Source organism: Peromyscus leucopus, chromosome 5 (assembly GCF_004664715.2).
Source record: "Peromyscus leucopus breed LL Stock chromosome 5, UCI_PerLeu_2.1, whole genome shotgun sequence".
Classification (NCBI taxonomy): Eukaryota; Metazoa; Chordata; class Mammalia; order Rodentia; family Cricetidae; genus Peromyscus; species Peromyscus leucopus.
The window spans coordinates 115,003,055-115,023,602 of NC_051067.1; the positions used below are offsets into that span (position 1 = coordinate 115,003,055).

The 20,548-nt window shown below is 38.8% G+C and overlaps 1 protein-coding gene across 2 annotated transcripts in view; it reads left to right on the top strand.

Annotated features, from left to right (window-relative positions):
- The window catches only part of Cntnap4 (contactin associated protein family member 4), a 282,335-nt gene that overhangs the window by 209,828 nt on the left and 51,959 nt on the right, over positions 1–20,548 (top strand). For both annotated transcript variants that reach the window (XM_028892756.2, XM_028892757.2), the window contains 3 exons: positions 4,115–4,312; positions 9,711–9,867; positions 14,680–14,807. In XM_028892756.2, the coding sequence (XP_028748589.1) occupies positions 4,115–4,312; positions 9,711–9,867; positions 14,680–14,807 (483 nt within the window). The remainder of the gene's footprint in view (positions 1–4,114; positions 4,313–9,710; positions 9,868–14,679; positions 14,808–20,548) is intronic.

Sequence of the window (20,548 nt, forward strand, 5' to 3'; positions counted from 1 at the left end):
AGTTAGCCCTGCTTCTCTTCCCTCTGGCTCCCCAGAATGCACTGCTCCCTACCTGCTCTTCCCGGTCTTTAGCACATCTATCACCCTCAGCTATTAAACACGAGGCACCACAGCTTTGCGACGGTGTTGCTTAAACAGCAGGCTTTTTTCTTTATACTGTTATCACCCTAAAAAATAGCAGTCAGCCTCAGGTAAATCAAGGCCTTAATTACTCACTAGCTTTATTTACAATTCATAGCATTAGAAATCTCTTCAGGGAGAGACACTGGCAAACTCAAATTACCATTCTGTTTTTTTTTTTAAGCCTGTAGATTTTTCTGCCTGTTTCAGCAATCTCTTCTTGTTCATTGCCCTGCGTCTCCTTAGTCCATAACTCTTGTTGCATTTAGTAAGGAATAATTTTTCCGGAAATGAAAAGCATGACTCTAAAACAGACATTAAGGTAAATACTTAAAAGCAGATTTTAGAGGTTTTGTTGAATATGTTATTAACGAAGAGATGGGTTCTCTCTTAAAGCCAGTTCAAAGGAGAAATCAAATAACAGACGCACGTACACCTGGGGAATATTAATATTATTGTGTAAAGTGAGGCCACACAGGCTTCTTTCCCTGCAGGAGAGGCAAGTCAATAGATTGTCAATCAAATGGTAGTTGCTTGTCTAGCCACAGGAATTACTAACAACTCATAAGGAAGCAATGTTATCCTAAGGAAGTCAGATCAACTGACAACAGTGACAAGCACAACAGCGAAACAAAACAGCAAACACGCACAGAGTGACTGTGAGGTTGAAAGATGGTCAAATGCACATCTGTCTTGGAAGTTACGGATAGCAAATTGCTCTAGAAAGATTTAAAGGCTTGTCTGATGCCCACTCTTAGGGGTAATTAATACCTAAGGACTTGTAACTTCCTGGTACAGATTTGTTTTATGAATACACAAATATTTGTTATATTTGCTATAGACCTTCTCACTTTATGGAGGAGGGGGGTTATGCCAGTCATGCTCCAGAGGACATGTGTCTCACAGGTCTGGGCTCCTGTCTTGTGATCTAGCTGCAGCACACACAGGTACATATGTTACTCAATGTCATGGCCTGCAGGAAACTGGGGTGTGAGGAATCTAAGCTGCTAAGGTTCCCTGTGACAGATAGTCCCCCAAAAGGAGTAATTCTGGGTCAGTTAGGATAGGCAGGTGGGTAAGTAGATTATAGTAGTAGGTGACAGAAGGATAGTGTGTAACAGATAGATGATGTATGGATAGATGGTAAGTTAATGTATGCTCGGTCACAGATAGATGATAGATAGGTACACAGATGATAGTTTGTAGATGAATAGATAGATAGCTGATAGATAAATGACAGATATTCATTATATATTATGGATGAGTAGATAGATGAAAGATTATAGAAGAATAGCTAGGTGATAGATAAAGGATAAGTAGATGATATATGAATAGATGATAGACACTGATGAATGGACACTAGATTACAGATGAGTGGATAGGTGGATTGGTAGATAAACAGATGAACATACAATCCACCTATTATTCATTCATCTATAATCTACCATCTAAAACCTATCCATCTATCATTTACTTTTCTACCATATATCTGGATAGGTTTTAGATGGTAGATTATAGATGAATGAATAATAGATATATAAATGATGCATAGATGATAGATGAATATATGACAGGTAAAAGATGGATAGGTAATAGATACATAGATGATAAATTACAGATGAATACATAGAAGATAGTTGATGGATGGCAGATGAACATATGATAGGTAGGTATATGATGGATGGATAGATCCTAGGTGGATAGATGAGAGGTGAAGGTAGCTATCTGCATATGTGGCAGAATAACTTGCTGTCTTGAAAGTAGAGTGCCACCGTAGACCTGTCACAGTTTCATACTCCATGCTAGTTTGTCATCTTTTCTGTTGTTTGTAGCTCAGGGAGTTATGGGACAGTTAAGTGGCAGCAGAAGTTCCAAAGCCACCACAAATGAGAATGAGATGACTAGTGCTCTAAACTAGACATCACACCATTTTTATTCCCCAGCACATGCCTTTTGCATGTGCCAAGCTATGTCTTAGTGACACCACAATTATCATGTAAAATAATGTCAATAATCTCAGACTCAGAGTTCCCAATAAATCACTACAAATTATGCAACCCTTGCAATTTTTAAATTATTATTTCTAAGGCCATGCCAGGGACCTCAGCTACCACAATCATGTCTGAATGACCAGGAAGGTTACTCTAAACTCAGAGTTTCCCAGGATCCTCCTATTAAAACCTACACATGTGACTCCAGCCAGACCTGGCTTCAGGATCCCTCACTTCCATTGCTGAAAAATCTCAGACAATTTCATGTCTCCTTTGCTTTGGAGATCTAGATGGTCTGCTAAGCACAATTTCTCCTTAACTGCACTCTTAGTAGCATTTTGCATCAGAAAATAAAACTGCTTACAGAACCTCTCCTGATATCTGCTGGCTTCAGTATTTCCAAAAGGAAACATTTATAAGAGCTGCCATTGAATGGCGGCCATGCATGATGGCTTTAACCTTTTTCAGCCACTTTAGAAAAAAAAAACAGGGAAGCTGAACTGTATGGAAGTCACTCTTAATGTGACCCAAAAGGTCCAGAGACAAAGACTCCAAGCAGGTTCTTTGTCTTGTTCTTCTGAAAGTTACTCAGCCGGAGTTAAGCTTCTTCATGCACAGCCACAGATTCACCCCAAGAAAAGGCCATCAGTTCTGTTGAACAATAAGAGCCCAGTCTGAGGGAGCCTGGGGTGACTGGAGCTGCTAGCTTAATAATAACCTTAAACTTCCAACAGCTATGGTTGAGTCAGCAAAAACTGTAGGATTTCTCACCCTGCCTATTGACTGGTTCTGCCAATTCATTTCAAACTTGAAAGTGAAGGCTTAGATTTTTTATTTTTTACTTAACTTTCTGAAGGGCACAGACCTATGCCAGCTGTGCAACCCTATTGGATGGCTTCTGCCCTGTTCTTCAGGCCAACATAATTAATTTTATTAGCTTATATATAATGCCCTTCTGGAGAGAAGGATCCTACTGGTTGCACCCCATGCTCAACTGAAATGCAAAAGGGAAAAGAAAGGACCAGCAGTAATTTCACATAAAACAATGACCCACAAATAGAGGGAAATCAACACCGAATTTTTCCTGTCTCCTCTCACCCACCTTTTTATTTGATAATCATAGGAGTGATGGGTGCAGACACTGTCAAATTTGACCCTCATATCTTGTTTCTATTGTTGATTCCTGTGAATATATCAGCTAAATAGAGGGGGAAATTCTACAATTTATTACTACTTTCCCCAGTTTGGCGTATTCATTGATTCACAACTGCCTATAATCGCAGTTCCCAGAGAGTCTGATGCCCTCTTCTGGCCTCCAAGTGTGCCTACACTCATATGCACACACACACACACACACACACACACACACACACACACACACACACGGTTTTAAAAAGATGAAGGAAAAAGAGATATATACTCACATTGGCTAAAGAGAGATTTAAAAAACTGATTTCATTTTGGCTGGTAGCATGAATTATTTTAAGAGTAAACAATTTCATTTTACATCACGCAGTATAAGCTATTTTAGTAATTGTAACATGCACTTTTTCACATTGTAAATGTAATTCTATGTGTACAAACAAATAATATTTTACATTTAGGACAGGTAGCTCTTTTTTCCTTTTCTTTCTTGAAAAAAATAGTGATGTGTCCTTAGAAAGCTAGACTATCAGGTTTCACTAGATGAACATATAATTATGAAATTCAATAATTCTGATTTTCTAATAGTTTCGTCATAAATATTGCTGTGGTTAAATAATGTAAAGCATAAGCAAAATCATGGCAAATGCATGGTGTTAGGATACATTTCAGGGAAGAGAGTCATTTTGTTATAATTTTAAAAAACTTGAGCATCCATTTGTGTTGATTCTGTCTCTCAAGAGAGATTTGATGACTAGACTTAACCCAGATAGAAGATGATTTTGATTTTCTTTATTTATTTTAACTTTTGCAGACTAGTGATGGTCTCCTCTCTTTCTTCCCCCATTTCTGCATACAAGAAACGGCATGGACCATCATCCAGCACAATGGCTCCGACTTAATGAGAGTCAGGAACGCTCATTCGGAGAACCCACACACTGGGGTTTTTGAGTATGCAGCCAGCATGGAACAGCTGCAGGCCTCCATTAACCGTGCAGAGCACTGCCAACAGGAGCTTGTGTATTACTGCAAGAAGTCAAGGCTCGTTAATCAGGAAGGTGAGTAAACTGAGGCACCTGACACACTTTCCAGGCTGCACAGTATGCTTACTCAATGAGCTCCTGAGGATTTTAATTCCACCGAGGTGCTCATGTTCTGCACACTTAGCAAACATGTTACAGTCTGGAAGTCTCAGAGATGCTTTTGCTTGGAGGAAAGTACAAGGTCAATTTACATTGAGCTTTGTCCAAAGCCCTGATTGCTTTCTGACTCTCCTCCTGGCCTTAATCTGATAACTGTGCAGTAAAGTCTTCATTTTGGTACTAGATGAATGGAGACAGTGTTTATGCCTATAGAGAGAGAGCAAGTAGCCAATAAGGTTTATTTTATCAAGGACAAGAGCTAATACAAATATTACTTAGTTTTCTCAAAGTGACTATTCTGTGTATCTCTATTTTCTCTTCCATGAACTGTTGACAGCTAGCCTCTAGGTATAGCTAAACACGAGGAAAGGTTGCTAGGAATAGTGGATTCAGTGGCTTAAGCAGAAACCAGAAAAGCATCTGAACTCATACATTCTAGGAAGAACCAGTCTTAATTATGTCTGGGCGTTTATATTGTCTTCTTCAGAACATTTCACGATGCTAGGACAGCCCCAGCATCCCATCTTCTGTCTTAGGAAAGACTTTGGTGATGTCGTTTTTTCAGCTAGCAGAACAGTGTTCTCACCATTTTGCCATGCCCCCAGAGCATCTGATACACACATCTTCATGGAGGAACCTAACCCTTAAGAATCTTTTCTTCCACTCTTTAAAAAGTTTGACTGTCTTTTTCTGCTCATTTGTGCAACACAAACTTTTCTGCTTGGATCATAGGACCACATGCCAGAGCCACGCTGCATACACAACCTTTTTGCCATGCTGCAGCACAGTGCGTTGGAGCTGTTATACTAGGGTCTACCTTTCTTGAGAAATTAGGATTCTAAGACATCTGCTCCATAAAGTCACCTTGTTTACTCTGGTCTGCTGTCCTAACATGGGCTTCAATTCCAGAGAAGTTGTTGAGAAGACTTTGTAAAAGTGTAGTTTATGTGACTATCACATGGCATATGGAACATCCACACTAGCCATGGCACAACTGGACTGACAGCTGACATCTGAATTTCCCTTTTCCAGTTAAACTTATTTTCTATTCACTCTGTGTCCACTTAATACAGGATTATTTTCTCTATGATATGCAAGTTCCCTCCTCCTTTTCCTTTTTTTCTAGAATGTTCTCATTTAGTATTTTATCCATTCAGTCCCATCTTGCTGGTGCCAATCAAATCTCATATCCTGAAAACTCAACTCTGTCTGTGAATGAGAGCCAGACTGTTGAGCAGAAATCCCAAGAGTAACTTGGATGTGAGGAGAAAGCTAACTTCCTGTTTTAGGTCTCTCATCGACCAGATACAGAACTGAGGTGAATGGAGCTTTAATTCATCAAGAAAATAACTTCTCTGGAAAGGTGCCCCCAACATAGAAAGGGATGTGGTAGTGCTTGGGTACACTGACACACATGATGAGACATGCTTGAACTGAGTCCTTTCCACTGTAGTTCTTTGTGATCATAGTGAAAATACACAGCCTAGAATGTAACAGATTGTTCATATGCTTGATATTTATGTTATTTCACATTGCATAATGCTCTGTGTGTTTTATCCTCATCACACATGGCAGGATTCCCTTCTGTTTGTTTTTAACTGGACAATATTACATTGTGCATATAACCCATTTTCTTTGTCCAGTCCACCATCAGTGGACAATTAGGCTGCTTGTGTGCTTTAGCTATCTTGAATAATGCTGCAGTGGTCATGGGAATCTGTTTGAGATGGTAGAAGCCATTATGCAAAGTGAAACAAGTACAACACAAGAACACAAAAACTTTATCACCTTATTTGTATATAGAACTTGAAAATGCTGAATTCATAGAAACAGAGAATGGAGAAGTGGCTACTGAAGAACAAGGGGGACGAGGAAGGGGCCACAAGATGAGTTACAGCTAGGCTCTTAAGCTACAGCAGTGTGGCAACGATGGTTAATAATATCATATTTTATACTTGAAATTTACTAGAAGAAAAGACATTTTCATTACATACACAAATGCACATGCATGTAACTATATAAAGTGATGGATATGATAATTAATTCACTATGTATCATGATATACATATTGAATAGGTACAATTTTCATTGATTAACTTTAACTCAATAAGTCTGAAAACTAAAACATAAGGGAAGAAAATCATCAAAAGCACAAATGAGTCATATGCTAATAGAACCAACAGATGGGATCCCCAAGGTGATAAAAAGCAGATCGGGAAGTAAGGGGAAGGAGCTTTAACACCTTTGGTACCAGCAAAACCTTCCATGGTACTGCAGCCAAGCCTGAGACTCCACTACTCCACTACTGATATTAGTTGTTTTCCTTATTGCTATGATAAAATACCCTGACAAAAGCAAGTTAAGGGAGAAAGGGTTTATTTTGGCTCACAATTTGAGAGTGTAGTCATGATTGTGGGAAGTCCTAATGGCAGAATCTTGAGGCAGGTGGGAGCATTATGCCCCCACACAGGAAGCAGGCAATGCTGAATGTTGGTGCTCACCTGGCTTTCTCCACTGTGTGGAGCCCAGGACCTAAGCCCAGAGAATGGTGTCCCCCATCTTTAAGGTGGGTTTTCCTTATCAGTTAACTGAGAAAATAACTACTAAGCATGCTCAGAAGCTCCCCTAATCTAGATATTCCCTTACAGGTGTGTCTGAAAGCTTTCCTTCTAGATCAGCGATTCTCAACCTGTAGGTCCCAACCCCTTTGGAGGTCAAATGATTTTTTCAGAGCAGTCACATATCAGATATGTACATTATGATCCATAACATTATCAAAATTACAGTTATGAAATAGTAATGAAAATAATTCCATGATTGGGGGTCACCACAACATGGGGAACTGTATTAAAGGGTCACAGCATTAGGAAGGTTGAGAAGCACTGTACTAGATGATTCTAGATCCAGAAAAGTTGATAACTAATATTAACCATCACATTAGTAAAGAAAACAGTCCACTTCAGAAGGCTGTGGACCAGGTGGTAATGATGCCTGGTTGTTGTTAATCACTGGTTTTCTCAGGTCAGTACTCAGAGTTTATCTGAGGTAGAGGAACTGAGGAAAGAGAGAACAGTTTAGATGCTGAGGACCCAGTAGGAAATGCAAAAAGGAGGGACAGGAAGGCACGCTTAAATCTGGACTTTTGGATCTCAGTAGCAGATCTAAAGATGACAGTAGTATAACCGAGTATGAACACAACGGAGTGTTAGGAACACATGTTCTCAGCAGATAAGAATTCAGCTCACTGTAAGGACGGTCTTGGGGATAACCAGGTTGATTAAGAGTTTAACCATGGGAGACAGAATGCTTTACGCTGACCAACTAGCATTGTTTTATTTTAATTAAAAAATATTCCTCATGTTTTTTTGAAAAAATTCATACATTTATTTACATTACTCTTTGAAAAGCCTTGGATGGACTCAAATATTTTTGATGGCTTTAAAACATTTAGCAAGAGCTGGTGAAATGATTCAGTGGGCAAAGGCATTTGCCACCAAGCCTGATGATCTAGGTTTTATCCCTGAGACCCATTTGGTGAAAGAGAACCAATTCCTGAAGGTTTCTTTGTCCTCCATATACATACAGGTACACACACACACACACACACACACACACACACACACACACACACACACACACACAATGTAATAATAAATAATATGCAAAGCAATTGGCAATTTATCTTTTATGGTGAAGGTCAGAATTATAGCTATAAAATATGATTTTTTAAAAGAATAACAGTATTTTTTCCTCAATCTGTGAACATATAATATTTTAAGCAGCATAGCTTAATATTCCTAGAAAAATGTTCAAGTAGGCTTAACTGTTGATGAGTTGTGAGTTAATCAAGCTAGAAGCAGAGTCTTGAGGTTAAGAGCTTTACATAACACAAGCTTCCAAATTTCCTTTTTTTTCTTCTCTTAAACATGGCAGGTGCTTATATTAATGCTGGGAGAGAAGCTGTCAGTATTCACAGAAGGTCTCCTTAATAGTAGGTTAAAATAACCGCTGTGTTAGTGAGTAGTGTCTGAATGAGCAAAAACTGCAGAGTCCCCATGGGAATGGTGGTGATAACATAAAGATTTGAAAGTCAAGAGGAAAATGCTTGGTCCTTTGCAGGGAACTGACTGATATGACGTTGTCTGCGTTCTCCTTTTGCTCTGTGTCTCCAAACACTATGATTCTTTGCTTCTGAACTTTTTTTTTCTCCCCTGAGATAGATTGCCTGCATGCCTCACCTCCCTTTCTACAAATCCTCCGCTAAATGTTCTGTCTGCTCCTTGCTTGAGTTCCTTGGCATCGTGTTTAGTCTTGGCTCTGGGAAGGAGCTGGTAGCTGAACATTTATCGTAGAAAGAGATGCGTTTAGCTAGGGGAAACTTTTTTTTAACTGTAATATTCGCTTCAGGCATGAAGATTTTTCAGTATTATTTCTGTAGTCTTCAAATAAATAGCCAAGCCAGTAAATGGAAGAGAAAATACAGACTTCCCGATAAATCCTAAATCATGACAAAGGAGTGCTATACCATGTTTGATGTCTAATAAACAGCTAGTATATTTTAACCAATAAATATATGGAGGCAAATCAGTGCCTTTATATAACATTCCAGAATGTTTTGATGGCTTTTTTGTGATTTAGGATCAATTTTATTTCACTGTATTAATTACCACAGTTTATATTTTGATGCCAATTTCTTTTAAAGATTATTTTTTAAAAAGTTGCAAGTGAGAACTTTGTCTCTCTCTCATGACTAAATGTGAATTGATGGTTTCTAGTCAAAAAACAATGTACCATTTCATTTAAGACTGAAAATAAGGGGGTGGAGAGCTAGCTCAGCAGTGAAGAGCACACATTGAAGACATGAATTCAATTCCTCGCACCCACATAAGGTGGCTCATAGTGAACTGTAACTCCAGTTTCAGAGGATCTGATGACCCCTTCTGGGAACCTGCATGCATAGGATGCATGTAAACTCATGTAGGCTCATAAAAACATAAAGAATAAATGCATAAATATTTTTAAAAATTATAAAGTGGCATTTTAAAAGAGACTTAAAACCGAGTATTTTGTAAAGATAGTTTCTTCCCAAATGCTGTCAATTACAGTGCTTAGGGCATTATTACACCACATCAGTTGCTTTCTGTCTATGCCCTGAGACTTCCTCCCTCTCTATGTATCGCTGTCTCTTCCCTTGTCTCTGTCTCTTTCCCTCCCTCTCACTTCTCCCTCCCACCTTTACTTTTAATCTCTTAGGAAGAAGGAACGGTGTTCTAAGATGGAAGTGGATGATCCACCTCTCTCATTTGTCTTTCAGATGGAAGCCCTCGGAGCTGGTGGGTGGGAAGAACCAATGAGACACAGACCTACTGGGGAGGTTCCATGCCTGTGCCTCAAAAGTGCACTTGTGGCTTCGAAGGGAACTGCATAGATGCTCAGTATCACTGCAACTGTGATGCGGATCGGAGCGAATGGTAATTTTCCTTTTAATTATGTCAAGAGTATACAGCTAGGTGGATGATGAACACGTTGATTTGAGGAAATAATTAGATGAAACTATGTCTTGATGATACATGGTACAGTGATTCTAATTCTACGGGCTAAAATAGGAAACTTTCAGAGGCTATTTCAACCCTGGACTATGCACTTTGCTAATTTTATTTTTACCATATGAGAAAACAGAGGTGTCCATAACATGAGAGTTGTAATTCTCCAGAGTTCCTTTTCCGTGTTAACATCATTTCAACAGTGTTATGTAAACAGCTACCAAAGCATATAACATCAATATAGGCTGCAAACTTCAGAAGTACAAATGTGTAGATTTTGAATTATTATAATTCTGAGCAATGATTTTAGCATGTAGTTCTTTTATATTTTTAAAGGTTAAAGTATGCCAGAAAGAGCAAATGTTATATGGATAATATCTTCAACATGGTAATCTATAACATTTGGGATTTGAAAATGTAAAGTATTTTTCTAGGCAGAAAAGCTTCCTATGTGTGTTCTCTTTATCTTAAAAAATAATAAGTATTTTTGTATTTGAGCATAGACTCTATAAGTATATTGCTCTTATATATTATTTGTAAATGAACATTTGAAATGTTTATACTCATACTTCTTTACACTGCATGTCTGTTTCATATTATTAAGCAGTTGGACCTGCATACATTCATTTATTTTTTAAAATTTACTCTCTGAGAATTTCACAGCTATGTACAATACAATATGATCAGACTCATTTCCCCTCTTACTCCCCCTGAGTCTCCCTGCACGTGTCCCCTCCCAGCTTCATGCCTTCTTCTTCTTTTAAATAACACATTTATTTCCAGTTAGTATTGTCCACATATGCATGGGTGTGCATATGCATGGGTGTGGAGCCATCCACTAGGGCATGGGCAATCTTCCAGTAGCCACACTCCCCGACAAGAATGGTTTTCCTTCCCCGAGTAGCTGTCACCCCGAAAGCATCTCAGTTAGGGGTGGAGCCTTATGCGAGCTCCCAAGGCACAGTATGTACTCTTCTGCAGTCTATGCTGAAATGCCCACAGGCTGGATCTTGTGCAGTGTCACTACAGCTGCTGTAAGTCTAATAGCCGTGTAATATCCAGAACACATGTCACAGCTCTCCTCCCCACCCTCTGGCTGTGATACTCTTTTCTTTTCTTAAAATGTTTTTCCTATAGTATATATATATATATTTGGTTTTTCAAGACTTCAAGACAGGGTTTCTCTGTGTAGCTTTGCGCCTTTCCTGGAACTCACTTGGTAGTCCAGGCTGACCTCGAACTCACAGAGATCCGCCTGCCTCTGCCTCCCGAGTGCTGGGATTAAAGGCGTGCGCCACCACCGCCCGGCTTCCTATAGTATATTTTGATTATAGTCTTTCCTTGACACCAACTCCTCTGCCTCCTCGTCCCAATGTTCTTTGAGCCTTGATGGCAGCATGTTGGTAAATAGGTCCCACTTAACTATCACCTGTTCTCAGCACTTTAATGTGTTAATAATCTGGATTTGAGAATATGGCTGATTTGATTGTAAGATGTACATGCATTTCAGCAATCAGTTGCTATTAAATGAACTCATTATTTGAATTATGTAAATGCTGTTTGTTTGCTTGTCAAACATCATGATCACGATAATGCTATCTATGTTGTTGTGTACACAAATGTATAGAATATATGCATGTATGCACAAATACAATCATACATACATATAAGGCTCTTATAAAAACATGGAAGAAGAACCAATATGGAATCATAGAGCTATGATTGAATTCTTATATGAAGAATATCATCTCTCTTACCCAAACTCTACTTTAAGGAACAGGGGTGGTCTGGGAGAAAATGTAGGGAGGGTTGACTATGATCAAAAAATATCGTATGGAATTCTGTAATAACTAATATGTACTCCCTTTGGACAACAACCCTTTTTTTAATATATTCACAAAAATTCTTCATACACTGAAAATTGTAATTTTAAATATGTAAAAATGTTATTAACGGTATTTAACAGCACAAAAAATTAACCTAATCACCACCAATATCTCCTGTGTGCCTTCGCAACACATTGCTAATTAAAGCTAGTTTTTAAAGAGTTTAGAACATTTCATATTCTATTCAGCTTATAGATAAAGAACCATATATATTTTTCTACATTTTTACAGACTCAGGAAAATATTTCAATAATAAGTATCTGGGGCTCTGCAGAGATGACTCATCAGATAAGGGTACTTTTTGCCAAGCCTGGTGACCTGACTTCAGGCCCTGGGACCCACATGGAGGAAGGAGAAAACCAATTACTGCAAATTGTCCTCTGACTTTCACACAGATGCCATGGCAGACATTTCCTAAACAGAGTTTAGAAAAAAAAGTCTTTGAGACTAGCGAGATGGTTCAACAGTTAAGAGCAGTTGCTGCTCTTGAAAGGTACCTAAGTTCAGTTCCCAGCACCCACCTGGTAGCTAATAACTGTACCTCCTATGCTAGGGGACTCAACACCCTCTTCTGACCCCCAAGGGCACCAGGTACACTTGGGGTGGACTTACATACATGAAAGAAAACACTTATTACATAAAATGAAAACAAATGATAAATCTTAATGTGTGTGTGTGTGTGTGTGTGTGTGTGTGTGTGTGTGTGTGTGTGTGTACTGGAAGGAAGAGTGGTGGAACTGAACTTTGGCAGGGGCTTCCAGAATTGGTTGAAAGAAGAGAACCAAGGTAAATGAGACCTAGACTTATTTTTTTTTCCTTCACTGGCACTAGTTGTGTCTCGCTATTAGGAACCTAAACTTCAAGGGAATTCTGTGTTATTTTTATTTTTATATGCGGCATAATGTATCAGGAGGTAGACTTTGGGGAATCCAGAATGACTAGAAATTGAAGGATAGCATAATTTCCAGAAAAAAAGAAAGCTGGTTTTGATGAGTCTGCTGCATAACTCCTGCTTTGGACCCTCAATGGCCTTTCAAAGTGTGTGTGAGTCGGGGAGGGATTTCAGGGTCAAGGAGAGAGCCACAGACAGAAAACTAAACAAACAATAGGGCATTCCCACAGTGGCTGGTGGAGGAGAAAAAGATCTGGGCTGTTATGTCTCTGAGATTGGCTTTGAAAATCCTTCAGTTTAGGGCATGAGTGGTGAAAAGTTCACGCCTTTGCTGCAAAGACCATGCCCTCGAAATGAGAGGGAAGTCTGGAAACCCAGAGTAAGGCAGCCATAGGGAACCCTGGGAAGTATGAAATCATAAGCTTCTACTTAAATACCCATGAGGAAAATAATATTAGGGAACAATAAAAATATACTATCTTTTGACACGTCACCGACATTATTCAGAACACTGTCCACATTACTGAATATTTTAAGAAAGTAAACTTCCATATAAAATCAAGTCATTGAATGAGGTTATTGTAAACAAAGTCTTGGCACATTTCAAAGTTTGCAGATGAAATCTTTAAAGTTAACGTTATCAACATGTTTGAAGATCTAAAGTTAAAAATATCCACAATGAGTGAATAGGGAATTTAAATAAATAAAAGTGAACTATACTAAAGGACTGAGTACACATTTTAGAATGGCAAATTAACATATGAAATGAAAATAATTGTAACAAATTTTCTGGGATGAGAAAGAAGTAATATCAGATGAAAACTCAGATATTTAAGAAGAAATGAAGACCATTAGAAATTATAAATTACCTGGTGTTCCTTAAATACAAAAATATAATTCTCTGCCTAATTACATTGTAAAGTTTATAATATACATTTAAAGTAGATTACCACAATAACATAAAAAAGTTTATATGTGCATTTCTGTGTGTATGGGGGTGTTAATCTCATGGAAAGCTTCTGATATTACATATTGTTATACAATATAAAATATAAATAGACTGCAAAAAGTCATGGATACATTTTATAATTCATTGAGGGAGTAGTAAAATACAATGAACGGAGTTTTATCTGAAAAATGAATAGAGAAGACAGGGTTGAATATGGGGGAATGTAGAGTTGATCAATATGTACAAGAGAACAACAGCAAAAAAATTCAAAGTGTAACTAAATCATAGGAGGAAAAAAGGAACAATTGCTAAGCACTTTGTCTAAAAATCAACAGGCCAATTGTCAGTAAATTATCCAATTCATCAAATGCTAAAATTTTTTCCACCTGATTTAAAAACATAGCTAATCTTCTATTTTTGTCTGCTTTAGAAATAGTGCTGGGGCAGCTTATTTATTTATTATTAATTAAATTTATTCTTTGAGATTGCATACATGCATATTATGCATTCTGATTGTTCTCCCCGCCTACTCCTGTCAACCCTCCTCGGCTACAAGTGAGTCCTTTCCCCACATTTGTGTCTTTTCATTTTATTTTGTGACCACTGAGTTTAACCACGGCCAACTCTGTGACCATGAGTTCAGAACTCTTCCTGGGATCCTGGTGAGTTCAGCAGTGGGTACACAATGAAAACAATGGCTAGCCCTGCCCTAGCGTCCACCACTAGTCCATGGTTGAGCATTCCCTGGAATGGTTGTGGGCTAGTGAGCCACGAGAATGGTATCCACTCAAAAAACCATTGCATTCTAATCTTAACCTATGTTATATTTTGTAGTCTAGACCTTAACTTTCCATGTTTTGTATGCTAAGATAAGCAATTGGATTTTTTTTTGTCAGTGTCCAAACTTAGTAGGAAAGTCTTCATTTAGAAGTGCCAGGAAAATCGTTGCTTATTTTAGAATTCCGCTCATCATCATAATTTAAGGATTTTGTTGCTGTTCCTGTTTATTTTAGGACCAATGACACTGGATTCCTCTCCTATAAAGAACATCTGCCAGTCACTAAGATAGTGATTACAGATACAGGACGTCCCCATTCCGAAGCTGCTTATAAACTGGGACCTCTGCTCTGCCGAGGAGACAGTAAGTGGTCCCAACGTGTAGACTTATCAGAAGAAAGTCTTTTTTGCTTAAGCATCATGTGTCTATCACAGGGTTATTGAATCAGAATTCTGTCAAAAAAAAAAAAAAAACAACCCATAAGATGTATTCCTTAAATTTTTAATGACATTCATTTTATGCATATGGATACGTCTTGGGTGGAGGGAGGCACATGGGCCACCATGCACATGTAGAGATCAGAAGATAACTTGAGAGAATCTGTTTTCACCTTCCAAGATGTGAGTACCAGGAACTCAACTCAGATCATGAGACTTGGCATTAAGTGTCTTTCCCACTACCCATCTTTACTTCAGGAAAGGTAAATAAACCATTGGCTGCCCAACTGAGCAATTCATAGATGTATCCCAGCATTCCTAAATTTCTCCATATCTTTATCTACTTTAGAAAGAATCAGTGCTGTACAAAATGGTTGAGAATTCATGTGTACTTCCTACTGGTAAGCCTAGGGTAGGATAAGAACATCAATAGAAACAGATGTCAGTTTGATCAAACATATTTCTACCTTTAATCTCTATTCTTTTTCTGTTTATAAAGTGTGTGAATTGACTTTCAAATAATTGGATTTCTGCTTTGTATATTCAATGTGTTACCATTCTAAAGTAGGATTTTAAAATTCAGAAGTAGTTCATCTCTCTCTCTCTCTCTCTCTCTCTCTCTCTTTCTCTCTCTCTCTCTCACACACACACACACACACACACACACACACACACAGTGCATGCCTCCCCATAACTAAATATTTATTTTTCATCAGGAAATGAAATGAACAGAGATTCTTAACCTCTTCCTCTTCAAAATCAGTTATCTTAGAGGTAGATGCGTTGGTTATGTATGTGCTTAGTATTTCCAGAAATTAAAATGGAAATAGAAAGAAATATTTGTTTTCATTAAAAGCACACCCTAAAATACAATTTTATGGTGGGAGCTCCACATAAGAAGGAAAGATATGACATTCAGTAGATATAGGGAGATGCGTAGCAGAGTTGCTTAGTTAAAAGGCAAAGATGTTACTGGCCTATAAACATTACATATGCATTCTATAAAACTGCTATTCTAACCACCATTTCTGGTGTTCATCAGCCTTACCCTTGCCTCCATCCCACAATCATATGAAGCTGACATAAGGACGTTTCCTGGAGGGAAAAAATTATGAGCAGAGAGATGAGGTTGTAAACTCAGCATGAACCAGAGGAGTACAACGATATTTTGTGGCTGCAGAGAAGGGCCTCTGTACATCACCTTGCTTGTCACTGCCTGCTTAGATCAACACACTGCAGGAACCAGCCAGGCTCCCTTTTTTATTATTTGTGCCACGATTTCTGGGAATCAGGTGTGTTTTCACTGAGGTCACTACTAATGTCATCTCTTAGGGTTTCCTTCCTTCCTTCCTTCCTTCCGTCCTTCCTTCCTTCCTTCTTTCTTCCTTCCTTCCTTTCTTTCTTTCAAAGAAAGATTTTATTTTAAAAAAATTGTATTTAATGTGTGTGTTTTGTGTGCATGCATGCATATGGGACCTCGTGTGTGTGTGTGTGTGTGTGTGTGTGTGTGTGTGTGTGTGTGTGTGGCAAATTAATTCTTGTTGCCTTCAGAGTCTGGAAGAGGACTTCAGATTTACTGGAATGGAGTAACCAGTTGTGAGCAACCACATGATGCTGGTAACTGAACCTGGGTCCTCCACAAGAACAATAAGCACTCCTAACTTCCAGACCCAACTTCTTTCTTTTCTTTTCTTTTCTTTTCGTTTTTTGGTTTTTGGAGACAGGGTTTCTCTGTGTAGCTTTGTGCCTTTCCTGGAACTCACTTGGTAGCCCAGGCTGGCCTCGAACTCACGGAGATCTGCCTGTCTCTGCCTCCTGAGTGCTGGGATTAAAGGCGTGTGCCACCACCGCCCAGCTAGAATTTCTTTACTTAAAAATTCTTGCTTAATATTTAAGCACGCACACATACACACAGAGATACACAGAGAGACACAAATATGCACTATACATATAAACACAATGATGTCTACACTTTTTAAAATTAATTAACACATTTTTTGACTTGCAGTGAGTCTCCATTCAGGCAACCTTCCCATGCTCTCTCCTAGTTGATATTAGCAGTATCTGCAGACATGTTTTGGTTGTCATACTTGTGGAATGTGAGTTGCTAGCAACATCTTTTTGTGATTCAGTAGTTGTCCTGTGGCTGCCTTTTAGCAAATGGAATGTGTATCCATTCACTAGTTCATGCAGTATTTGGTCATTTCCAGCTTTAGGAGACTATTAATAAAGTCAATAGAGTTATGCCTGGAAGTTCTTGATTTCTATCTAGAAATCATCCTGAGAGGGATTACTGCTTCATATGGTGTACATAAGGTATGACTGACATTGTAAGATGCAGCATAGGGCAGAGCCAATAAATCATACCTCTAATACCAACCTCATCAAAGGATAAAGATTTTAGCATCATGGTAACTCTTAGGTTCTCCAGGAGGGTTCTAGAATCTTTAGAAAAGGAATGTGTGTGTGTGTGTGTGTGTGTGTGTGTGTGTATGCATGTGTGTGTATGTGTGTGTATATGTGTGAGTGTGTGTGTATGCATGTGTGTGTATGTGTGAGTATGTGTGTATGTGTATGTGTGAGTGTGTGTGTGTGTATCTGTGTATGTGTGTATGCATGTGTGTGTATGTGTGAGTATGTGTGTGTATGTGTGTGTGTATATGTGAGTGTGAGTGTGTGTGTGTGTATGTGTATGTGTGTGTGTGTGTGTGTGTGTGTGGTGTCCCATGTGTTTAGAGGTGAGAAGACATCTAGCTTCAGTCTTCACCTTCAGCCTCCTTTATTGTTCTGTACTGAATAAGCCATGAAACAGCCTGAAGGCTTAGAGGATTCCCTCACCTCTGCACCTTACCTCACCATGGGAACACCAGTGCTTACAGATGCATGTTATCACATCTCACTTCATATAAATTCTGGGGATCTGAACTCACACTTGCATGGGAAGGACTTACCCACTAAGCCTTTACCTCAGCCCTGAGTTCCAAAGTCTTGCTGAATATAAACCTAACTTTCTTTTACTTCAGACACAAAAGGGCTAAAGGAAGTAATAAAAGGGAAAGATCCAAGCTTACCAGTTGGCAGAGAGCTGAGGAAAGTTCAGGCTCATGCTTTTATGTCTCCTCAGCCTCCCAGGAGCTGGGGGATGTCTTTGAATTTGTCATACCATTGACAGTCTCTAGACCAACCATTCCTCCTTATCAGATACATTTATACCAGTGCTCTGTTGCTTATTCCCATAGGCTCTTATTTAGGAGATGTTGGATTTCTAACATCCTTCTGGAAGCTTCCAGTCTATAGACCTATCTGTTTAGTATGGCCTAGGCCAGTATGTTTCATAGGCTGGTGCTCATCTGGCAACTCTGTGTCCCAGTCAATGATGAGGTTGATACAGGATGTGGAGTGTGCTTTTAGAATGATTTATGCCAATTGGACAGAGAAATTCATGTCTGTTGAACACAGCAGTAATGAAAAATGGACTAGAGATGGTGTTTTTTTGTGTGCTGTTGTTTTTCTCATTCTATTTTTCTAGCAATTTATTTTTATTGTAGTCATACAAAAGCATCAGTTCGTGATGGATTAGGGCCAGAGGGAAAAAAACTGAAAGAAAGAAAGAAAGCATGCTTTCTAAAGATAGCTTGAGAATCCTAGCTAGAAGCTAGCAGTTGGCTTAGGGCTGAAGTTGTTGGTACTCACCTAGAGCCCAAATGTTACTTGCAATACCTTCAGAACTCTCCTTAAATTTTAAGGAGACATAAAGAAATCCAAGTATGATGGACAAAGTTAAGTGATTTGGGGCACACAACACAACGGCATCATTGGGATATTTTGCTGTTCTGTGAATCCTCTACCACAAAGAACCTGCTTGGACCTCAAGGCCATCTTGCTTCCTTGCTTTCTCCCTCACATCCATTTTCATGCAAATTCTCCCCTTCTCAGATTAAAGTCATTCTCCAATAAAGCCTTCCTCAGATCTCTTGAGGGCACAGATCTTCTGCCCTCTGTTGAGACAAATGTTGAATATATTACAAAGACTTATTTCTCATACAGCTTTTGATTATGTTTGAGCCCTCAAGAGTGTCATCCATTGCTCATTCATTTTTGTGTTTCTGGTGCCTAGTATTTGCTTATGATATGAAAGATAATCAATAAATAGCAGTTTGTAGAAGAATGAGAGTGATCCATCATACATACCTAAAGAAATCTATAGATGGCTTGTGAATTATTGGTGAGAAACAATCTAATGATAAGCAGATGTGTGTATTTGGTGAAAGTAGTTTAAATGATGCAGGAAGACAGACTTTGATTTTGAAAGTTAGTCACAGCACAAAGGACATCTGCTTCTACCTGAAATATTTGCTTGTAATGTGCCCGGCGGTGACTGTCAAATGCTTTCAGAGAAGAACATGAATTTATTTTAGCTCTGAATTTATGTATATTTTAAGTTCTTTTTTCATTAGTCCTTTGAGAATTTCATACAATGTAGTTTGATTGTGTTCACCCCTCCAACTCTTCCCAGATCTACTCCCACTCCCTCCCCTCCCAACTTTGTGTTCTCCTCTTTTCAAACCCACCAAGTCCGAGTTGTGCTCCTTATTCTTCTCTTGGGTGTGTGGCCATTCACTGAAGTGTGGAGGACTGACCAGGGACCATACCCTTAAGGGCAACTGGCTCTCTCCCCTGGCAGCTACCAATTACCAATAGCTCCTGAGCCAGAAATGGGATTTTGTGCCCACCTCCAGTCTCTATGCTGACAAAATCCCAGTATTTATAGTTTCATTAATTCTTTGAGAACTCCATACATGCATAAAACATATTTTGATAACATCACCTCTTATATCCCCCAACTTCTCCTGGATGCCCCTCTCAGGTCCCCCTTCCAAATTCATGTCCATTAGTGCTGCCCCTTTTCACACTGGTGTATGACTTCCACTTGATCATGGACAACCTACCAGGAACCACACCCCTAAAGAAAACTGACTCCTCATCCCCTATGAGCCACCGGTTGTCAATAGCCCCTCAGCTAGTGGTAGGCCTTATGGGTCCCAACCCCTCCATGCTGGGATGGTGACTATCTTAATTTTGTGCAGGCACCCACAGCCTTGAAGCACTCTTTCAGAAATGTGTTCATTTATAGAACAGAAACCTTCTCTACTTCTTGGAGAAAAAGAATGTTTTATGGCCTATAATTTTTTGTTTTTGTTTAGAAAACAAAAATCATTACTGACCAGGTTCTACTAGCTCTGCTATTCTTTGGAGTGCAGCTTATATTTAAGCATTATCCCATAGTCCTATCATTAAAGCCTCTCTATTCTTGAATTTTTTTTTAAAATTTGATTTATTTCTGCTTGAATTTTGATGTCAAGAAGTTGCTCTTTTTCTTTATTTCCCCTCTAGGAATCATGAGCCCTGTCTTTCCTGATTCTGCACGTGCTTGGAGATAATTGTCACCTTAGGATTCCTAACAAATACAGCCAATTTGGCCTTTAAATGTTTTCTCTTTCTTGGCAACGGCTTTACTGAGATGTAACTCACATGCCCCATAGTCCACTTTTTTAACATGCACAGTCCAGCCATGTTCAGTGTGCTTCCTCATTTTAGTGTATTATACAAGAAGGAACAGCCACCTCCACAGTCAGTGTGAGAACTCTGTGTATATTCTGAAAATGA